The sequence below is a fragment of the Pan troglodytes genome, chromosome 15 (assembly GCF_028858775.2).
Source record: "Pan troglodytes isolate AG18354 chromosome 15, NHGRI_mPanTro3-v2.0_pri, whole genome shotgun sequence".
Taxonomy (NCBI): Eukaryota; Metazoa; Chordata; class Mammalia; order Primates; family Hominidae; genus Pan; species Pan troglodytes.
This window is the reverse complement of record NC_072413.2, coordinates 50,463,311-50,484,635: the sequence shown is the minus strand read 5'-3', so window position 1 is coordinate 50,484,635 and position 21,325 is coordinate 50,463,311. Positions and strand designations below refer to the sequence as shown.

General features: G+C 37.3%; 1 protein-coding gene across 3 annotated transcripts in view; it reads left to right on the top strand.

The window, feature by feature from the left end:
• The window catches only part of TXNDC16 (thioredoxin domain containing 16), a 129,026-nt gene that overhangs the window by 77,644 nt on the left and 30,057 nt on the right, over window positions 1–21,325 (top strand). For all 3 annotated transcript variants that reach the window (XM_001158742.7, XM_009427814.5, XM_063792911.1), the window contains 3 exons: window positions 6,530–6,698; window positions 7,033–7,169; window positions 20,040–20,124. In XM_001158742.7, the coding sequence (XP_001158742.3) occupies window positions 6,530–6,698; window positions 7,033–7,169; window positions 20,040–20,124 (391 nt within the window). The remainder of the gene's footprint in view (window positions 1–6,529; window positions 6,699–7,032; window positions 7,170–20,039; window positions 20,125–21,325) is intronic.

The following is a 21,325-nucleotide window of genomic DNA, read 5'->3' as shown; positions in this document are numbered from 1 at the left end:
TTTTTTGATGTGTTTCCAGGATTTGTTTCAAGATCTAGAGCTCCTTTTAGCAGTTCTTGTAGCGCTGGCTTTGTAGTGGCGAATTCTCTCAGCATTTGTTTGTCTGAAAAATACTGTATCTTTCCTCCACTTAGGAAGCTTAGTTTTGCTGGGTACAGAATTCTTGGCTGATAATTGTTTTGTTTGAAGAGGCTGAAGATAGGGCCCCAATCCTTTCTAGCTTGTAGAGTTTCTGCTGAGAAATCTGCTGTTAGTCTGATAGGTTTTCCTTTATATGTTACCTGGTGTTTTTGCCTCACTGCTCTTAAGATTCTTTCCTTTGTCTTAACTTTAGGTAACCTGATGACAATGTGCCTAGGCATTGATCTTCTTGTGATTAATTTCCCAGGTTTCTTTGGGCTTCTTGTACTTGGATGCCTAGTTCTCTAGCAAGGCTGGGGAAGTTTTCCTTGGTTATTCCCCCAAATATATTTTCCAAATAGATTTCTCTTCTTAAGAACACTGATTATTCAGGTTTGGTTGTTTAACATAATCACAAATTCTTGGAGGCTTTGTTCATATTTTCTTATTTTTTTCTTTGTCTTTGTTGCATTGGGTTAATTCAAAAACCTTGTCTTCAAGCTCTGAAATTCTTTCTTCTGCTTGTTTGATTCTATTGCTGAGACTTTCCAGAGCATTTTGCATTTCTATAAGTGCGTCTATTGTTTCCTGAGGGTTTGATTGATTTTTATTTATGCTATCTATTTCATTGAATATTTCTCCCTTTACTTCTTGCATAATTTTTTTTCAGTTTCCTTACATTGGGCTTTGCCTTTCTCTGGCACCTCCCTGATTAGCTTAATAACTAACCTTCTGAATTCTTTTTCAGGTAGATCAGGGATTTCTTCTTGGTTTGGATCCATTGCTGGAGAGCGAGTGTGATTTTTTTGGGGGGGTGAGTTAAAGAATCTTGCTTTGTCATATTACCAGAGTTGGTTTTCTGGTTCCTTCTCATTTGGGTAGGCTGTGTCAGAGGGAAGGTCTAGGGCTCAAGGCTGTTGTTCAGTTCCTTTTGTCCCACAGAGTGTTCCCTTGATGTAGTACTCTTTCCCTTTTCCTAGGGATGTGGCTTCCTGAGAGCCGAGCTGTAGTGATTGTTATCCCCCTTCTGGATCTAGCCACCCAGCAAGTCTACCAGGCTCCAGGCTGATACTTGGGGTTGTCTACACAGAGTCCTGTGGTGTCAACCATCTGTGGGTCTCTCAGCCATGGATACTGGCACCTGTTCTAGCGGAGGTGGCAGAAGGGCTAAATGGACTCTGTGAGGGTCCTTAGCTTTGGTTGATTAATGCACTATTTTTGTGCTGGTTTACCTCCTGCTGGGAGGTGGCACTTTCAAGAGAGCATTGGCTTGAAAGTGCATCAGTATTGGGAGGAACAGGCAGTAGGCAGGACCCTATAACTCCCAAGAGTATATGCCCTTTGTCTTCAGTTACCAGGGTGGGTAGTGAAGGACCATTAGATGGGGGCAGGGCTAGGTGTGTCTGAGCTCAGACTCTACTTGGGCAGGTCTTGCTGCGTCTGCTGTGGGGGATGAGGGTGAGGGTCCCAGGTCAATGGAGTTATGTTCCTAAGAGGATTATGGCTGTCTTTGCTGTGTCATGCAGGTTGTCAGGGAAGTGGAGGAAAGCCGGCAGTCACAGGCCTCACCCAGCTCCCACACAACCCAAAGGGCCAGTCTCACTTCCACTGTGCCCCCACTCAACAGCACCAAGTCTGTTTCCAGGCAGTGGGTGAACAGGGCTGAGAACCTGCCCCAGGCTACCTGCCTCCCAGCTGCAAAAATAAGTAGGGCTTTCTTTCTTCCCCAGCCTGTGGAGTCTGCATGCTGGATTCATGCCCTCCCCCGAGTTCTGGCCAGGAGACTCTTCGATTGGTTCAAATTGTTACAAATTTCAGGGGGAGGTTTCCTTTTCCCTGTGGCCTTCTCTGAGTGCCTCTGGTAGCCCTCCTCAAGGACCCCTTGTGAGGTGAGGCACAAATGGCTTGGTAGGGGACCCAGCTAGTCCACAGGGATTTTCCTGCGCTTCCTTTACCCGTGTATTTCGCTTTCGCTCAGCTCTCTAAATTGACTAAGCTCCAGATAAGGTCAGAATCTTCTCCCGTAATCTAGACCTTTAGGTTCCCCGGTGTGGGGGTGTGTGTTCAGGGGTGGACGATCTGCCTTTCCCACTTCCACAGTTTGAGCACTCACAGTATTTGGGGTGTCTCCCAGGTCCTGCAGTTGCAATCACTTCCTTCAGAGGGTCTGTGGTTTCTTTTGGCTTTCCTAATGTATTGCTGCAGTTTTGGAGCAAAAGTTCATGAGGCGAGCCTCCACACGCTGTTCTGTCTGTCCCCATTCCTTTTATTTCCCAACCACATTTGATCTAACTTTTGATTATTACTGAGTGAGGGGATAATTAAGTCTGTAGACACTATGATCTGTAATTTTTTTTTTTTTTTGAGATGGAGTTTCACTCTTGTCGCCCAGGCTGGAGTGCAATGGCATGATCTCAGCTCACTGCAACCTCCGCCTCCTGGGTTCAAGTGATTCTCCTGCCTCAGCCTCCCGAGTAGCTAGGATTACAGGTGTGCACCACCGTGCTTGGCTAGTTTTTGTATTTTTAGTAGAGACAGCGTCCAGGCTGGTCTCAAACTGCTGACCTCAGGTAATCCACCTGCCTCAGCCTCCCAAAGTGCTGGGAATATAGGCATGAGCCACTGCGCCCAGCCTCTAATCATTTTTTTAAAAAGCAGATCCTCTTGCTTGCTTTCACATTTTCCTTTATGCAAGGCAAGTTGCAATCTATGGACAAATTTAAGTTTTCTTCTTTTAGATTCTCTAGCCTTATTGGCAAATAATTAGAAGAAAAGCAAAGGAGGAGAAAATATAAATCATAATGAAGTAGTGATTGGATAATGTTCCTCAAGAATATGATTAATTATCCCTCTCTCCACCCCATTTAATTAGACACCAGATGAAAATGGAAAAATATTTCCTTGCATTCTTTTCTATTAATGACCAAATGAAGAGACTACCTGCCCCCTCAATGCAAGGGCTCAGAGTTGTGTATGTTTGTAGAATAAAAAAGTAGTTAAGCAACCCAGGACTTGTTTTCCTTTTCATTCACTATGTTCTTTATGAATAACAATTTTTTTTGGTAATCAGATATCAGATAAATGGACTATTTTGGAAGTTCAGGGAACTTAATGTAGAAATGCATTGCATAGGTAATTACAATGTTTTGTGTCTATGTTGAAGCCTATACTATAACTTTATAAGTTAGGAAAATATTATAATACCTTGGGCATTTAGTCCTATCATCTGTCTTTCTGACAGGTCTGACTTTGTGGGAAAAAGCCATTTGTTATCTCTTAGTCGAAGACAATGAAGAATGTTTTTTACTCTGTCACAAGGTGGCAGCAAATGTCAAAATTTTATACTTACATAATACCTGTATCTAAGATAATCTGTTTTTTCTTTTAAATTAGGAACCTATTTGAAATTACTGCATTGATAAAGTATATGGGATGTAATACTGTAGGCACCTTAGAATACTAGACTATTCCAACTGAAACATGAGTAAAAATTGGAACCATTTTACAGGAATTGATAACTTCAGTATAAGTAGTTATATAACTTTTAGTGATATATATCAGTATTACTTTTCTGGTTTTAAAGATAACATCAAAGTTTTCCATTTCAACTGTAGGGAAAAAGGAATAATCACAGTTTTAGCAGTAGTAGACATGCTGAGGATGCTTATTGAAAGGAAAGAACTGCAGCTGGAAGAGCACTGTATTCCATACTTGGGTGGCAAAATATGTAATGTGGCACTTTGTATAAACAAGCATCACCAGATGTTTATTGATGAAATCAAAGCAGCAGCGTTGTCTGGGGTATATACCCTGGGGTTCGTTGTCGCGCACCAGGAAAATTTAGAACATGGACACACACAAGTTGTTTAGGAGCAGAGGTTCAATAGAGAGGAGAGAAAGAGAAACAGCTTCCTCTATAGAGGAAGGCGTCTCCAAGTGGAAAGGACTGGCTGGCAGCGAATGTGTCGAGTTTTATAGTCTAGTTTGAGAAGGTGGTGTCTGATTTACATAGGGCTCATAGATTACTTCAGTCAGGTATGATATTTACATAGTGGCATAGGGAAGTCTGGTCGCCCCACCTTAATCTTCTTATACAAATGGTCTTTCCAGTTGTCTGGGGCCATCTTGTCTGCTCCTTACAGCACACATGGCTGGCAGAGAAGGGAAGACAGAGCGGCCATCTTGGAAACGTCTAGTCCTTAGTTCCTGCCGGTACGTGCACCCTTGCAGCTTGCAGGCTGCTCTTTGTTAGAAAAAGATTTGGGGCTGCTTTTCACTAAAAAGAAAAACCTTACCGAGGACTCCCCATACCCTTGCTATCTGCCTAAGTGATTTCTTCTTCACTCCTATATCAAAATGATTAAAATAAAGGATAAGAGAACTTTGATAGGAAGTCACTTAGCAGGTCTGATTTGGGAAGAAATAAGGGTTTATATTTGTTTATATGCTCATACAAAATTCAAGTATTAATATCCTTTAATGTAAGAATTTAAAATTTGTGAAGAAATATCAGTGTACATTCTACACATTTTTACTGGGTACATACTGTGTAACAGACATTGTGCAAGGCAGTGGGATATAGTGGTGATAAGACAGACTAAGGCCGGGCGCGGTGGCTCACGCCTGTGATCCCAGCACTTTGGAAGGCTAAGGCAGGCAGATCACGAGGTCAGATCAGGACCATCCTAGGGCTAACATGGTGAAACCCCGTCTCTACTAAAGATACAAAAAATTAGCCGGGCATGGTGTCACGTGCCTGTCGTCCCAGCTACTCGGGAGGCTGAGGCAGGAGAATCGCCTGAACTAGGGAGAGGAAGGTTGCAGTGAGCCGAGATCACGCCACTGCACTCCAGCCTGGGCAACAAGAGCAAGACTCCATCTCAAATATACAAAAGCAAAAAAAAAGACAGACTAAATCTTGCCTATATTATCAGATTGTTAACACTAAATCTAAAGTGATAAGTTATTACATCTATGAGAAGTAATCAAGAATCTTTGAAAATATACAAATTAATTTCAGTATTAAAAACATTTGGTGATAAAATATTAAAATATCACATTCACAATTTTAATCATATGATGAAGTAACATTTAGGCTATATCCTAAATTGATACACAAAGGTTCCTTCTTTGATCTAGTATGATGCTAAATTTTATCTTTTATTAGAATTTATTCTTTCGAGTTGTATGGTGCTTATTTTATTTAGTGTTTGATCTCTTTCCACACAGTGATTTATAATATTTTAGAGAACTTTACACGTTTTATTATAGAGCAAGTAGGAATTTCTGCTTGAGATTCTACTATGTGTTTTCTTAGGCTGAAAAGAAATTATAATGTTTAGACAGGATAGGTATCTGAAGTCCTGGATGAGTTTCACATATGTCATTTATTCACATGCATATTTAAGGTACTGCAGGTGCTGGAAAATCAATGATAAACAGACATAGTCCCTGCTCTCAAGGAGTTGTCTTGGTAGAGACAGACGTTGATCAGATAATGAATAGTATATAATTACATAAGGAGATAAGGAAAAGAGCATGGTTCTATAATAGCATATATCAAGGGAACCTGATGTAGATCACTGTGTCAGAGAAGGCTAGTCCTTGAAGTTGTACACGGTGAGAAAGATTTAACTCTGCAAAAGGTTGGTGGGGGTAAGCTGCTACCAAAATATTTGAGTTTTGAAAAGATATCTCTAGCATTAGTGTAGAGACACTGAATTCAAAGAGGTGAATTAGAAGCCTATTGTAGTTATCCAGGAGGAACGACAACTTGAGTAGTGGCAGTAAAGAGAAATGGACGGTAATTAGAGATATTAAAAATTCAGGTGGTAAAATTGAAAGAACATGCTGATTAATCAATAGGCATGAAGGGCCTTAGGAATGGAGAGGTATGAAAGATGATGCTTTGTTTTTTGAGTTGCACAAGAGCAGCAACATTCACCAACAAACAGAAAAGAAACCATATATGGTTTTAGACTTGTTGAGTTTGAGGAGGTTTCCATTCAAAGGAAAACAGAGAAGGTAGTAAGGATATATGGGTCTGGAACTTCAAGGAGTTTGGGCCAAAGACATAAATTTAGGATTCATTAGATTGTCTATGGTTATTGAAGTTGTGTAGGACAGGAGTGAAGAAAAACAAGAGAAGGCAGCTTAAGCTGAGCCTTGAGGGACCCCCAACTCTACTGGCTGAAGAGCCTGCAAAAGGGAACAAAAAGGAGAAGCTAGAAAGGAAGGGAAAAGGCCAACAGGGAATGGTGTTGCAAAGACCAAGGGAAGAGAGTGTTTAAGCAGGAGTGTTTCATGCTGAGAGGTTAAAATAAGAATGGGATAGAAAAATACTGAAGATCCTAAGCAAATGCATTTTCTACAATTAGTAATTACAAATGTGCATTTTCCTTTTATTTAGGCACATCTACTATGCTTCTTACTAGAATAAACTGTGCAGATTGGTCTGATGTATGTACTAAGCAAAATGTTACTGAATTTCCTATCGTAAAGATGTACAAGAAAGGCGAGAACCCAGTATCTTATGCGGGGATGTTAGGAACCGAAGATCTCCTAAAATTTATCCAGCTGTAAGTATTCAGCTTCATTATAAGATCTCTGAATGTTTAGGTCTTTAGAAGTTCTAATTCTCAGACTTTGCTAACACTTAAAATAGGTTAAGGAAGATACTAGAATTGAGATCACAAAATGAATATTCATGAAAGTCTGTGTACATTTCGACACTTTTGGGGAGATAGCAATTTTGTTTAATGAGTCTGATTTTCTTTAAGAATAATATTTAATTTTCTATATTTTGTAAGATATCCTATGTAATATATTGTTTGCTATGTTTAGTATGCTTTTTTTTTACAAACTGAAAATATCTTAAAAATTAATTTGTAATATAGTTATATGTTTATCCAGCAACAGGATTTCATATCCAGTGAATATAATATCGATCCAAGAAGCAGAAGAATATTTAAGTGGGGAATTATATAAAGACCTCATCTCCTATTCTAGTGTGTCAGTACTGGGACTATTTAGTCCAACCATGAAAACAGGTAAGCAGAGCTGAGCTTTTAAATTATACAGTAGAGTATATCATTGCTTGCTAGTTTTATTTTTTAAGAATATCTTTTTAAATTATAGAGAATTTCAAAATTATGGAAAAGTTTGAAGAAAAATATCGTAAGCTAATTATTCAGAGATAGTGTTAAATTTTGATGTAATTTCTTCCATCTTTTTTCTGTGTACCTACAGATTGCGTATTTATGTATGTTTTAACATAATTGGGCTAAAACTGTGTATCTAGGTTAGAATCTTGGGTTTTTTTTGTTTGTTTTGTTTTTTTGAGACAGAGTCTCGCTCTGTCACCAAGCTGGAGTGCAGTGGCATGATGTCGGCTCACTGCAACCTCTGCCTCCTGGGTTCAAGTGATTCTCCTGCCTCAGCCTCCTGAGTAGCTGGGACTACAGGCGCATGCCACCATGCCCAGCTAATTTTTGTGTGTTTAGTAGAGACGGGGTTTCACCATGTTGGCCAGGATGGTCTCCATCTCTTGACCTCATGATCCGCCTGCCTTGGCCTCCCAAAGTGCTGGGGTGAGCCACCGCACCTAGCCAGAATCTTGTTTTTATTTAACATTACAATGATGTATTGATATTCTTCATGAACATTATGGCTACGTAATATTTGGTAAATATATATATCAAAATGTATTTAAATTTGTTTTTTGTTTTTTTTTGAGATGAGATCTTGCTCTGTCACCTAGGCTGGAGTGCAATGGCATGATCTCGGCTCACTGCAACCTCTGCTTCCTGCTCAAGCAATCCTCCCACCTCAACCTCCTGAGTAACTGGGACCACAGACATGTGCCACCATGCCCAGCTAATTTTTTGTGTTTTTGTAGAGACAGGATTTCACCATGTTGCCCAGGCTGGTCTTGAACTTCTGAGCTCAAGTGATCCACCCATCTTGGCCTGCCGAAGTGTTGGGATTACAGATGTGAGCCACCACACCTGGCCTTATTTAACTGTTTATGAACAATATTTGTACTGTTTCCTTTTTTTTTCCTTCTGTATGTGAAGAATATTTTTGAGTCTTTGTATGGATTTTAGACCATATAATGAGTTTAGATTCCCAATAGAATAACGTATGTCTTCTATAAATTGTAAGTTATATACATTACTCATGGTTTTTTGTTTTTTTTTTTGAGACAGGGTCTCGCCCTATTGCCCAGGTTGGAGTACAGTGACACAATCACAGCTCACTGCACACTCAACCTCCTGGGCTTAAGTGAGCCTCCCACCTCAGCCTCCTGAGTAGCTAGGATTATAGACATGTGCCACCATGCCCACTGATTTTTTAATTTTTCATAGAGATGAGGTCTCCCTGTGTTGCCCAGGCTGGTCTCAAACTCCTGGGCTCAAGCAGTTTTCCTGCCCTGGCCTCCCAAAGTGCTGGTAGTATAGGCATGAGCCACTGTACTTGCCCACTCACTTTTTAAAATGGAGTTTTACTGTTTGTCTAATGAATTGGTGTGAGACCTTTGTATATTAAGGATATTAAGCTTTTGTCATTTTGTTTCAGTTATTTTCCCTCAGTCTGTTATTTGCTCTTTAGCTTTGTTTAATGATAATTTTGTATATCACAGTTTAAAATTTTTTTAATCTATTGATTTTAAGATTTCTTCTATTGCTTTTAGCTATAAAAAACCCTATCATTTTTGTCACCTAATATTCACCTGTATTTTTTCTTGCTTTAATTTACAATATTTTCCTATTTTAATTTGTCTTGCTTTGTATATTTTTTCTTTTAAAAAAATTTTGATAACATACACATAACGTAAAATTTACCATCTTACCCATTTTTAAGTGTATGTTTTACAAGTATTAAGTATATTCACATTGTTGTACAACTAATCTCCAGAACATTTTCATCTTGCAAAACTGAAACTCTGTACTCATTAAACAACAGCTTTTCATTTCATCCTCCTCCCAGGCCCTGGTAACCACCACTCTACCTTCTGTTTATATGAGTCTGGCTGCTCTATGTACCTCATACAGGTGGAATCATACAGTATTTATCTTTTTCTGACTGACTTATTTCACTTAGCATAATGTCTTCAGGGTTCATCTATATTGTAGTATGTGTCAGAATTTCCTTCCAATTTTAGGCCGAATAGTATTCCATTGTATGTATATATCTTATTTTGTTTATCTGTTTATCCATTAATGAATTTTTGGGTTACTTCTACCTCTTGGCTGTTGTGAATAATGCGGTTGCGAACATGGGTATGGAAATATCTCTCTGGGACTCTGCTTTCAATTATTTTGAGTACATACTGAGAAGTGGAATTGCTGGGTCATATGGTAATTCTGTTTTTAGTTTTTGAGGAACCGCAGTACTATTTTCCACCCTGGCTGCATCATTTTACATTCCTACCAACAGTGTACAGGGGTTCCAATGACTTTAACATCCTTGCCAATATTCGTTATTTTATTTTATTTTTTATGATAGCCATCTTAATGGGTGTGAGGTGATATCTTGTTGTGGCTTTGATTTGCATTTCCCAGACGATTAGTGATGCTGAGCATCTTTTCATTATGCTTCTTGGTCATTTGTATATATTCTTTGGAGAAATGTCTGTAACTCCTTTGCCTGTTTTTTAATTGGGTTATTTATATTTTTGTTGCAGAAATTCTTTATATATTCTGGATATTATCCTTTATCAAAGATTTTATTTGTAAATATTTTCTCTCATTTCATAGATTGCTTTTTTACTCTGTTGATTGTGATTTTTTTCCCTTTTTAAAAAGTTTTTAACCCTTTAGATATTTTAGTGCATGGGATGAGTGTTGGTGCCAACTTAATTTTTTTTCTAATGTTAACGTTTATCCTTTTTTTCTCCTCTATATGTGATTTCACTAGCACCATGTTGTCCTTATCTATATGTGTGTGTGTGATATATGTCTGTTTAATTGTTTTCTATTTTATTCACTTTACCTATTGATACTTAGTCTATTAGTTTTATAATACATGTTGAATATAGAGTCAAGTCTCTGATCTGTCTTTTTAAATATTTTCTTGTTTTTTTTCTATTGACTCTACTAGGTGAACATTAGTAATTTATACTTATTCTCTTAACTGATTTGGATATCTGCTGCTTGTTTTATGCTTCATTATTGTTTTTCTTTCTTTATTATTATTATTATTATTTGAGATGGAGTCTTGCTCTGTCACCCAGGCTGGAGTGCAGTGGCGTGATCTCGGCTCACTGCAAGCTCCGCCTCCCGGGTTCACGCCATTCTGCTGCCTCAGCCTCCCGAGTAGCTGGGACTACAGGCGCCTGCCACCATGCCCGGCTAATTTTTTTATATTTTTAATAGAGACGGGGTTTTAACGCATTAGCCAGGATGGTTTCCATCTCCTGACCTCGTGATCTGCCTATCTCGGCCTCCCAAAGTGCTGGGATTACAGGCATGAGCCACAGCGCCTGGCCATTTTTCTTTATTTTTTAAAATATGGTGTCTGCTTCTTTTGCTTGTATTTTCTCCAGGACTAGAGAAAATGTTCCCCAAAAACATATTTGAATCTATAAAGTTAAAGATCGTTTCAATGATTTGGACTCCCTCTTGTGGAAGATGCTTTTAATTTCTTTTTTGAAGTCTTTTTTTTTTTTTTTTTGAGACAGAGTCTTGTTCTGTCATCCCGGTTGGAGTGCAGTGGTGTGATCTCAGCTCACTGCAACCTCTGCCTCCCAGGTTCATGCAGTTCTCCTGCCTCATTCTCCCAGGTTGTTGGGACTACAGGCATGTGCCACCATGCCTGGCTACTTTTTGTATTTTTAGTAGAGATGGGGTTCTATGGTTTTTTTTTCTTTGTATGCCATGGTTTCATGTTATGGATTCATATTACCTTTATTGCTGAGCTTTTATTTATTTATTTAATTATTTATTGCATCATACGTAATAAAATGTTGGAAATTTTTGAAAGAAAATCCTTCATTCACTTTTCCAACATTTTATTATGAACTTTTTCAAGCATACAGCAAAGTTCAAAGAATTGTACAGTGAACACCCATATACTCACCACCTAGATTCTACCATTAACATTTTATATTTGCTTTAGTATATACCTGTATATCTTTCTACTTATTAATTCATCTTATTTTTGATGCAATTCAAATTAATGTTTTTGCATTCAACTTTGATATGCTTATAACAATTATTTTTACTTTGATAGTTTTACATGGCAGCATAAACTACGGTATTTTTTAAATATCACACCTTCTCTTTACTTAGACCCTTACTCTTTACTTATCTCTTGCTTCACAGGAATGTGTCTTTCAATAAGTTTTTAAGGAAGGGTACACATAGGGTGTTTTTTCTGACCGATAGTATTTCTGGGAATGTTATTTGTTGCTTTTGCATCTAGGTGGCCTCTTGAGTCGGTAACAAAACCCTCAATTTTTTTTTTTTTTTTTTTTTTTGAGATGGAGTCTTGCTCTGTCGCCCAGGCTGGAGTGCAGTGGCGCGATCTCGGCTCACTGCAAGCTCGGCCTCCCAGGTTCACGCCATTCTCCTGCCTCAGTCTCCCGAGTAGCTGGGACTACAGGCGCCCGCCACCAAGCCCGGCTGACTCTTTGTATTTTTAGTAGAGACGGGGTTTCACCGTGTTAGCCAGGATGGTCTCGATCTCCTCACCTCGTGATCCACCCACCTCTGCCTCCCAAAGTGCTGGGATTGCAGGCGTGAGCCACTGCGCCTGGCCAATGTTTACTTCATTATACTAACTCTTACCATTTATCTAGGAAACTTCCCTCCTCCTTGTTTTTCTTTTCTTGAGTTGGATTTCAAATTCTGAATGAAAGAGTTTAAGAATATTTGTCTGACATGAGGACCCCACTGGTCTAGCATTATGTTTGCACATAGTAGATACTATTAACTACATATTAAATTTTGCTTTCTACAAATTTACATCTAGCAATTTTTTTCTACTTTGTTTTCAGAATTGTAAAAAGTAAAAACAAAAGGAACTTACAAAAAATAAATAATAAGAATATTAATATGTGCCCTGTGGCTTATCATCTTTGAAGGCAAAATCCTAGAGAGCATATCTTTATATTTTTTACTTTTTTTGAGACAGAGTCTTGCTCTGTCACCCAGGCTGGGGTGCAGTGGCATGATGTTGGCTCACTGCAACCTCCACCTCCCAGGTTCATGCAGTTTTCATGCCTCAGCCTCCCAAGTACTGAGACCACAGGCATGTGCCATGCAGCAGCATGCCCAGCTAATTTTTTGTCTTTTTAGTAGAGACAGGGTTTCACTGTGTTGGCCAGGCTGGTCTCAAACTCCTGGCCTGTAGTGATCTGCCCACCTGAGCCTCCCAAAGTGCTGAGATTATAGGCGTGAGCCCACCGCACCTGGCCTTATAGAGAGCATAACCTTCTAATGAAAAAAAAATTTTTATGAAAAATTGGGAAGTAAGTCTGTGTTTTACTCCTCCACCTTCCTTCCCTTTTGAATGTTTTTGCTCCAATGGTTGACAGTGTCCTCTCTGTACCTCAGGTGCCTGGTGCCCTAACCTTCTCATTTATTATTCACACTAGGCCTCCTTCCAAGAAGAATTTAAGTCTTCAGATAATAAAAAGCACAAGTACGATAAAATCATTGAAAACAATGTAAAAACTCAGCAATAAAACAGTAGGGGGTAATTATGTAGAAAGTCTAGAAAACACTGTCGTTTGTCATAAAACTTAGCCCTAAGCAATCTGGTAGCAACTAGAAACAAAAAGATGAAATTTTTGCCATCTATTGTCATATGTAATAAATCGCAACACACAAGTTAGGATGCTGATTAATCCACAGAGAAAACTTTTTCCTAATTCAAATATTGAAAAGAATTTTTCATATTATTTTTTACATTGGGAATCAACATAAGAAATGGTGTACTTGATCATATTTTTACACAAATGATGATAAAATGTACATACAGTCATCTCACAATACAAGTCAAAAACGTAATGTTAAATTACTTAAAGGTAGTTCTGGTGTGCCAAAATGATGTAGCCTGGATATGATAACTTCATTATTTGACTGGATTGATTGTTCCCAACATTGTCAGTTAGATATTTGTTCCTTTTTATTTCTTTTAGTTTGTTTTTGTTTTTTTGCAAACACTGATATATTAGTAGCTGGACTATCAACATCTATTGAAGAGAGAATAAATAATGATAAAAATCTTATGAATTTATTAACATTTCTATATAAATTTGTGTTTTGTTAATAAAAGCTAACTTTTGTTAAATTTAGCCTAAAGCTGCCTCCGTATATATTTTAAGTTCAGACTAAAGGTTTCTCTATAAGTAGTGAACTGTAACCTAACTAAATGTATAAACAGACTATAACCAACTCTTATACCACTCACCAAGTTTTGGTCAATCAAAGGTGGCCAACTGTTCAAATCCTGTTCAAATAAGACAAATGCCAAGCTGTAACCAATCCAGCTATTTCTTCACCTCACTTCCTCTTACTGTCTGTAAATCCTTTCTGACTTCATGGTAGCACTGAGGTTGCCATGAACCTATTCTGGTTTGGGGGGGCTGCCCAGCCGGCAAATAGTTCTTTGATCAGTTAAACTCTATTAAATTTAGTTCGAAGTTTTTCTTTTAACAGATGGTGTCAGAAATAGGACCTATAGTAGAACTTCCAGCGACCCCCGGAAGCATAGAGTGACCAAATGGTGTACCCGCTGGGCCCATTGTGTCCATTGCTCTCTTGCAGCCACTGGGGATCGTGGGTAAGTTCTCTTTCAGACTTTGAAGCTCCACGGCTTTGTGTTCTGAGCTATCTGAGTTTGTTTGAGCAGATATTTTTTTTTTTAATCTGAACTGGGTTTGGAAGTTGTTACAGAAATTGGACTGGGTCCAGGATCAAATTAGATCTGATAATTAACTGACTTAGATCTAGTTAAAGGCCTCAGATGTCTGAATCAGACAGAAACTGACAGTAAATGGCAATATTGTAGGTAGTATGAACTTCAGCTTTCAGAAATTTGCAGGGACTTTTGTGTTCTATCCCCTTTGTTTCTTTTTCTTGCACTCATAGGTAGGAAAAAAGTCAATGACTAAGTTGTGAGGAAATCTGAGAGCCAAAGCCAAGATTCAACATAAAAATGAGATCCTTAATTTCTGAAGAACTGAGTACTCCACTTTCTGGCTACAACTACCTACAAACACTTACAAAAATGGCAAAATGTTACTAAAGGTTATTTAAAGTTACAGTAGAACATTTCAAATGAAAAATGCTACACTTTAGAAGTACATTTAAAAATGAGGACTCTCTAATTAGGCTTATTCAGGGATGCCTATTGGTGTGCAGAAGCTTCTCAAAAGATTTCAGTATTTTTATTGCCTGTTTTAAAAGACCCTTTGTAACAGGTAGCCAGGGCCAGGAACAGTGGCTTATATTTCCACATGCCTATAATCCCAGCATTTTGGGAGGCCGAGGCAGGCAGATCACTTGAGGTCAGGAGTTTTTAACACCAGCCAGGCTGGGCAACATTGTGAAACCCTGTCTCTACTAAAAATACAAAAATTAGCCAGGCATGGTGGCATGTGCCTGTAATTCCAGCTATTTGGGAGGCTGAGGCATAAGAATTGCTTCAACCCAGGAGGCGGAGATTGCAATGAGCCAAGATTGTGCCACTGCACTCAGTCTGGATGATGGAGTGAGAGTCTGTCTAATCCCAGCTACTCAGGAAGCTGAGGTGGGGGGAATGTTTGAGGCTAAGAGTTCAAGACCAGCCTAGGCTACATAGGAAGACTGTGTCTCTAAAAAAAAAATAAACAAAAATATAAAGAACTTGCTGACTATAGGTTTAAAAAAATAAAAGAGAAACCATTTAAAAGCCAGCAAATGAAAATTTTTTATAAAAGCCATAAAATCTGCTTCTGTCTGGATGTCTGTGTCTGTATGTGTTATGTATGTGTGATATTTGGTAAATCTAGTTTCAAAGTTGTTAACAAAGTAAAATAAAAATGGCTTCAAGAGTGTAACTTAAATATAATTCAGATATTTTTGCCTGGATCTACTGGTCAGACAGGTTTATGCTGTCTTTACATGTTTTAAGGTCATAAAACTGCTAATTTTCTATAATATTTTTGGCACTTGCTTGATTTGTCTGTGGGCTAAAGCTGGCGGTTGAGCTTCCCTAGAGCTTTGCACACATCTTACTATAAGCTGGTCTTTGGTTTTGAGCTTCAGGATTCTGGGGTATGGACAGGTGGCCATGGTAAGGCCTGGAGGCATGTTGTCAATGCTTAGGCCACCTGCTGCAGGGCCCGTTGTTCCTCCTTGCTTGGCCCAGATTTGCCTCATGGCCATGCTGGGAGTGGTCAGATCCACCAGACATCCTCTTCACAGCTCTGTCTTCTATCCTGACATCTGGTATGTAGATTTAGGACCCAAAAGAGCCCTGCCTTTTATAGGCATCAGGTGCCACATGGGTACTCAGGACTAAGGACAACTGAGAAAGACATTAAGGAGGGTACCTGTGTCATAATTTATTTTCCCTTAATTAAAAATCTTTAAGTCATGTTAAATAATAATAAAATGTCTGAGTCATTCCTAAATAAGTTAAAATACTAAAATATTAATTATCAAACATATGTTTGTTTATGTACTTTGACATCTTATTTTTACATGATATAAAAAAGCTAAATATATTTAGATTTGTTAATAAAATTAAAATCTTTCTAAAAATTATAAATGATTTTCATCTACAAATATTGATATAAACAGTTCAAAATTAATTTCTAGATTTTTACTAGAAATTTGGGTTACTAAGAGTCAAAATTATAGCTAACATAATATAATTAAAACTACTAAATGTAAGAGAATTCTAAATAAAGAGTCTATTAAAAAAGCAAGATATATTTTTGGTGAGGAAAGTTATAAAGGCATAAAAATGTGAGAAAAAAGAAGTTATTTAAAGATTGTTTCAAATTAAAAGAATAAAAAAGATATAGATAAAACTAAATAAATTGTAGAAAGTTAGAAAACTTCAAAATTGTTATGAGATTACAAAGTTTATTTTAAAATCTTGTGTGATTAAAAGCTGACTGAAGTGAGATTTGTATATAAGTTTTTATTAAAATCAGCTTTAGAATTGATAATACACTAATAAAAGAATACAAATTTAGTTTTCTCTTTTGCACATAAATTTCATGTAATACTAATAAGACACAATAAAACACTTTCATTCACGTTTTGAATAAACTCTCAAAAAAGGGAGAAAGAAGAGACATGTTCTATCTTTATTAGGTCTTTTAATTGTTTTTAAAAACTGAGTCCTTTTTTAATCAACAAATAAAGGTCTTTGCTTTTAAAAACCTTTTAATTATCACTTTGGCTAAATAAATGATTTATTTTACAGTGACCTGTGATCTATTTTGATAAGTGTTTTAAACTTTTGACATATTTAATAGGCTTCCCAAAATCAAGTTTAAAATTAAGTCTTTTTGACCTCAAAGTGACTTTCAAATGTTACAGAGGGCCCCTGCAGCATCCAAAAGAGAGATAATGAACAGGTTAATTTATTATGTAAAATTACATGAAAAACATTGTCAGAAGATAATGTTCAACCTTCTTTGACTTTCATACGACTTTTAAAGTACTTTTTTTCTAGCTCTGTGAAAAATATCATTGGTAATTTGATAGGAATAGCATTGAATCTATAGATTGCTTTGGGCAGTATGGCCATTTTAATTATATTGTTTTTTCCCATTCATAAGCTTGGGATGTTTTTCTATTTGTTTGTGTTTTCTCTGATTTCTTTGAACAGTGTTTTATAATTCTCCTTGCAGAGATCTAATTTTTGCATTTTTAGTAGAGATGGGGTTTAGCCATGTTACCCAGGCTGGTCTCAAACTCCTGAGCTCACGTTATCCTCCCACCTCGGCCTCCCAAAGTGCTGAGATTACAGGAGTGAGCCACTGTGCCCAGCCTGGATGCTCTTTTTTTCTTTCTCTTGCCTGATTTCTCCAGCTAGGACTTCCAAGACTACGTTGGGTAAGAGTGGTGAAAGAGGGCATCCTTGTCTTGTGCCAGTTTTCAAGGGGATTACTTCCAACGTTTGCCCATTCAGTATGCTGTTGACTGTGGGTTTGTCATAGATGGCTCTTATTGAGGTGTGTTTCTTCAGTACCTAGTATATTGAGAGTTTTTAACATGAAAGGGGTATTTTATTGAAGGCCTTTTCTACATCTACTGAGATAATCATGTGATTTTTGTCTTTAGTTCTGTTTATGAGATAAATCACATTTATTGATTTGCATATGTTGAACTAACCTTGCATCCCAGGGATGAAGCCTACTTGATTGTGGTAGATTAGCTTTTTGATGTGCTACTGGATTTAGTTTGCATACTTTGTTGAGGATTTTCAGTGTTGATCAGGAATACTGGCCTGAAATTTTCTTCTTTTGTTGTGTCTCTGCCAGGTTATGGTATCAGGATGATGCTGGCTTCATAGAATGAGCTAGGGAGGAGTCCCGCCTCCTTAATTTTTGGGAATAGTTTCAGTAGGAATGGTATCAGCTCTTCTTTGTATGTCTGGTAGAATTTGGCTGTGAATCCATCAGGTCCTGGGCTTTTTTTGGTTGGTAGGCTATTTATTACTGATTCAAGTTCAGAACTTGTTATTGGTCTGTTCAGGCAATCAATTTCTTCCTGGTTCAGTCTTGGTAGTGTGTATGTGTCCAGGAGTTTATCCATCTCTTTTAGATTTTCTAGTTTGTATAATATAGGGGTTAGGAGTGCTTTTAGTTACTGGGGTTTCCTTGCTTCTCAGCTCTCCCTGCTGACAGAGCTAAAAAACAGATGTATGTATGTATGTATGTCTATAAAAATAATTATTTAATAAGATGTGATAGTAGAAAAAATAATATTGCTAAATAAATATGTTTATTTTATGCAATTAAAATATATTTATAGTAGCTGAAAAGCTTTTTGTGCATATTTTTGTTCAGATAATTGAGTACTTTCTTGTATTTGAGGTTGCCATATATTTTGGCATATATACAGTTTTTACGAAGGAGGAGAATATGCCTGGTTTTGAATGTTCAGAGGAAAATATGTATTCTAGTTTAGTGGAAATGGATATGCATCTGAGATCTACAGTCATATATTTTCCCATCCTGTGAATCACTTAGGATTTACAAACACATGGATTTACGAAGAGACTTTTTAAGAGACATATTCATAAGTAGAGAGTCTTTTGTATGAGGAAATTATATGGAAATAATGGTGTACTTTTCTATTGCTACTTGCCTAAAATGAAAAGAAGCTGAAACAGATTCTGTTATGTCATTGCTTTAGATATAGTTTATCCATTGACTGGAATTTCACTCTGTTCACTCTTAGAAATGAAAGTACAGACACACAGTCCTTTCTAGTTTATAATCTCATGTGTCTTTTCTACTTTGATGTAGCATGGGCTAAAAAAATATTTTAATAAGTTTTCTCTCTCTCTCTCTCTCATCTCTCTTTTTATTTTTTTTGAGACAGAGTCTCGCTCTGTGGCCCAGGCTGGCACGATCTCAGCTCAGTGCAATCTCCTCCCAAATTCAAGTGATTCTCATGCCTCAGCCTCCTGAGTAGCTGGGACTACAGGCACATGCCACCATGCCCAGCTAATTTTTATATTTTAGTAGAGATGGGGTTTCACCATGTTGGCCAGGCTAATCTCAAACTCCTGTCCTCAAGTGATCCACCCACCTCGCCTCCCAAAGTGCTGGGATTACAGGTGTGAGCTACCGCACCTGGCCAGTTGTCTCATTAAATCTGTGATTGTAAATGAGCTCCCCATGCTGCCTACTGAGCTACTCTAGTAAGTTAGCTTTCCTACAGACAGTATTGCTCAATCTTAGGGAAAGTATGTACCCTTTTTAAAGAAAATAATCTTGTGGTTACCCAATGTTGACAATGTTGAATGCTTACATCATGAATGTAGTGCTGACTGCTGAGGTACAGATATTTGGGTTCAGCATGCCTAGCCTAGTAGGTACTATGTGACTCATTCTTCCATGAGTGTTTTTCTGTTTGACTGCTGTGAATCTTTCATGTATGAATTGAATTATCATTTGGCCTTCACTTGGCAAGAATTTGACCTATAAGTCCACCTCTGTGCTTTTCTCATTAGTCTACAATGATTTAATTCAGACTTGCTTCTTGGTTGTAGGATAGTCATTATTAACAAGATCCACAGTATGCTATTATTAATGAAAATGTATTCAGAAATTTATAGAAATAGCTTGTATTTTGAATATGTATATCCTAACAAATGAGAAAAGACAATACAAATTAATCAAAGTTCAAAACTAATGAAAACACATTAGAGAAAATGTAGGAATTGTTTTTTAAAAGACACAGAATCCCTTATACTTGCACAACCCTAACACAGACACTGTTAGAGGGCTACAATTTTCAGTCTGCTATTTTTTATGCATGTAGATACTTTCAGATTTTATGGTTATAATGTGCATATCATTTCACATACCTACTTCTCTTTTCAGGCTACACATAAGACAGCTGTCTCCATTTACTCTGCCATAGGAGTAAATTAAAAGGCAAAAAGTATTTATTCAGTAATTATGATTAGAGTGCTATAAAGCTTATGAATTACATTTAGAGTACATTTGTTTTGGAAGCCACGTTGCATTATATCAATTGACGGTTCTGTAGTAATCCCATGTCATAAAGAGAATACAGATTTATTTTGGAACCACTAAATTATATAAGGCATCTGCACTTAAATATTATTTTTGTAATTAATTAATAATGAAATACTACCACCTATAAATCTCTTCATCAGTTGAATAGCATACATAATTATAAAGGTTTCAGATTTTTGTCTTCTCTATGTATTTATAGCAAAAGAAGATTTTAGTGAAGCAGGAAACTACCTAAAAGGATATGTTATCACTGGAATTTATTCTGAAGAAGATGTTTTGCTACTGTAAGTTTATTGCTCTTTTAATTTTAGGGAGGAAGAAATTATGCAAAATAATGTTATCTAATAATTGCTTATATTTACACAGCTGATGGAGGAAAATAAGGTAGCAATCTAAAGAAAATTTTTTTATTTCCTTCTAGGAAATAAAGTACCTGGGAAATACTTTAGATTCTTTAGCTATTCTTTTACTTTAGACCAAAGACCCCATGGGGCAGTCTTGGATTCGTACTTCACCATCCTCCTATAAAAATTTTCCTCTTTGGGTTCTATTACCTACAATGTGGTTCTTTGGAGTTATCATAGTTTGGGATAAATTTTACTTTTTGAGCATCTGAGGTTTTATTTACCCCCTGGGTGGGTGAGTGGGTGTGTGTGTGTATAAAAATCAGTGCTTTTTTAGCCTCTTAAATTACCTTATCTGTAGAAGATGGGACTTCTGTGGACTACCAAAATATTTTAGTTGCTATAGAATGAAGGACTGAACTGCAAATTTGGAGATTATTATTAATACATATCACATTCTCTATGGCCCATTTTCAGGTATAGGTGTACTTACTAAGCCCCAGTAGTTTGTCTTTCTTAGCTTCTGACTATAAATTCCTAATTATGATTTCTAAGCTTAAATCTTTCATCTTGAACACTGGTGACATATGCTCTTGGTGATCAGGCTTTTGTTCTATATGTGAAATCACTGATTTTCATAAAGTATATATTAAAGAAGGAAATATGAGGACTGTCCATCTGACAATGGGTAATCACCCACGATCTTCTACTCTGCTGTCATTGTGCATCTAGCTGTGGTCCAAAGAGCTAGACCAGTAGTTTTCAGAGTGTGTTTTGTTAATAACCAACTGGTCAACTAAGAGGTTCCTTTAAGTGATCTGAAAACTGGCCTCCCAACTAAAGCTTATGTTGTTATAATGTCTATACTTTGTTCTGGCATGAATTAAGTTATTATACATGACTACTTCACTAGTAATTTTACACAAAGCTTTCTTCTATTTAGATAATTTTCTTTTAGGTTTAGTTAGCGAAAGGGATTGTGGGAGGGTGGATTTGGGCTCTTGTTTCAGTGGAGAGAGTACAGACTATGTCAGGAACAGACTGTGTCAGGGACACCTCATTTGAAGTCTGTGTCTGCCATTTATCACTCTCTAAGTCCTATTTCTTCATCTGCAAAATGAGGTCATAATGGCCACTTTCA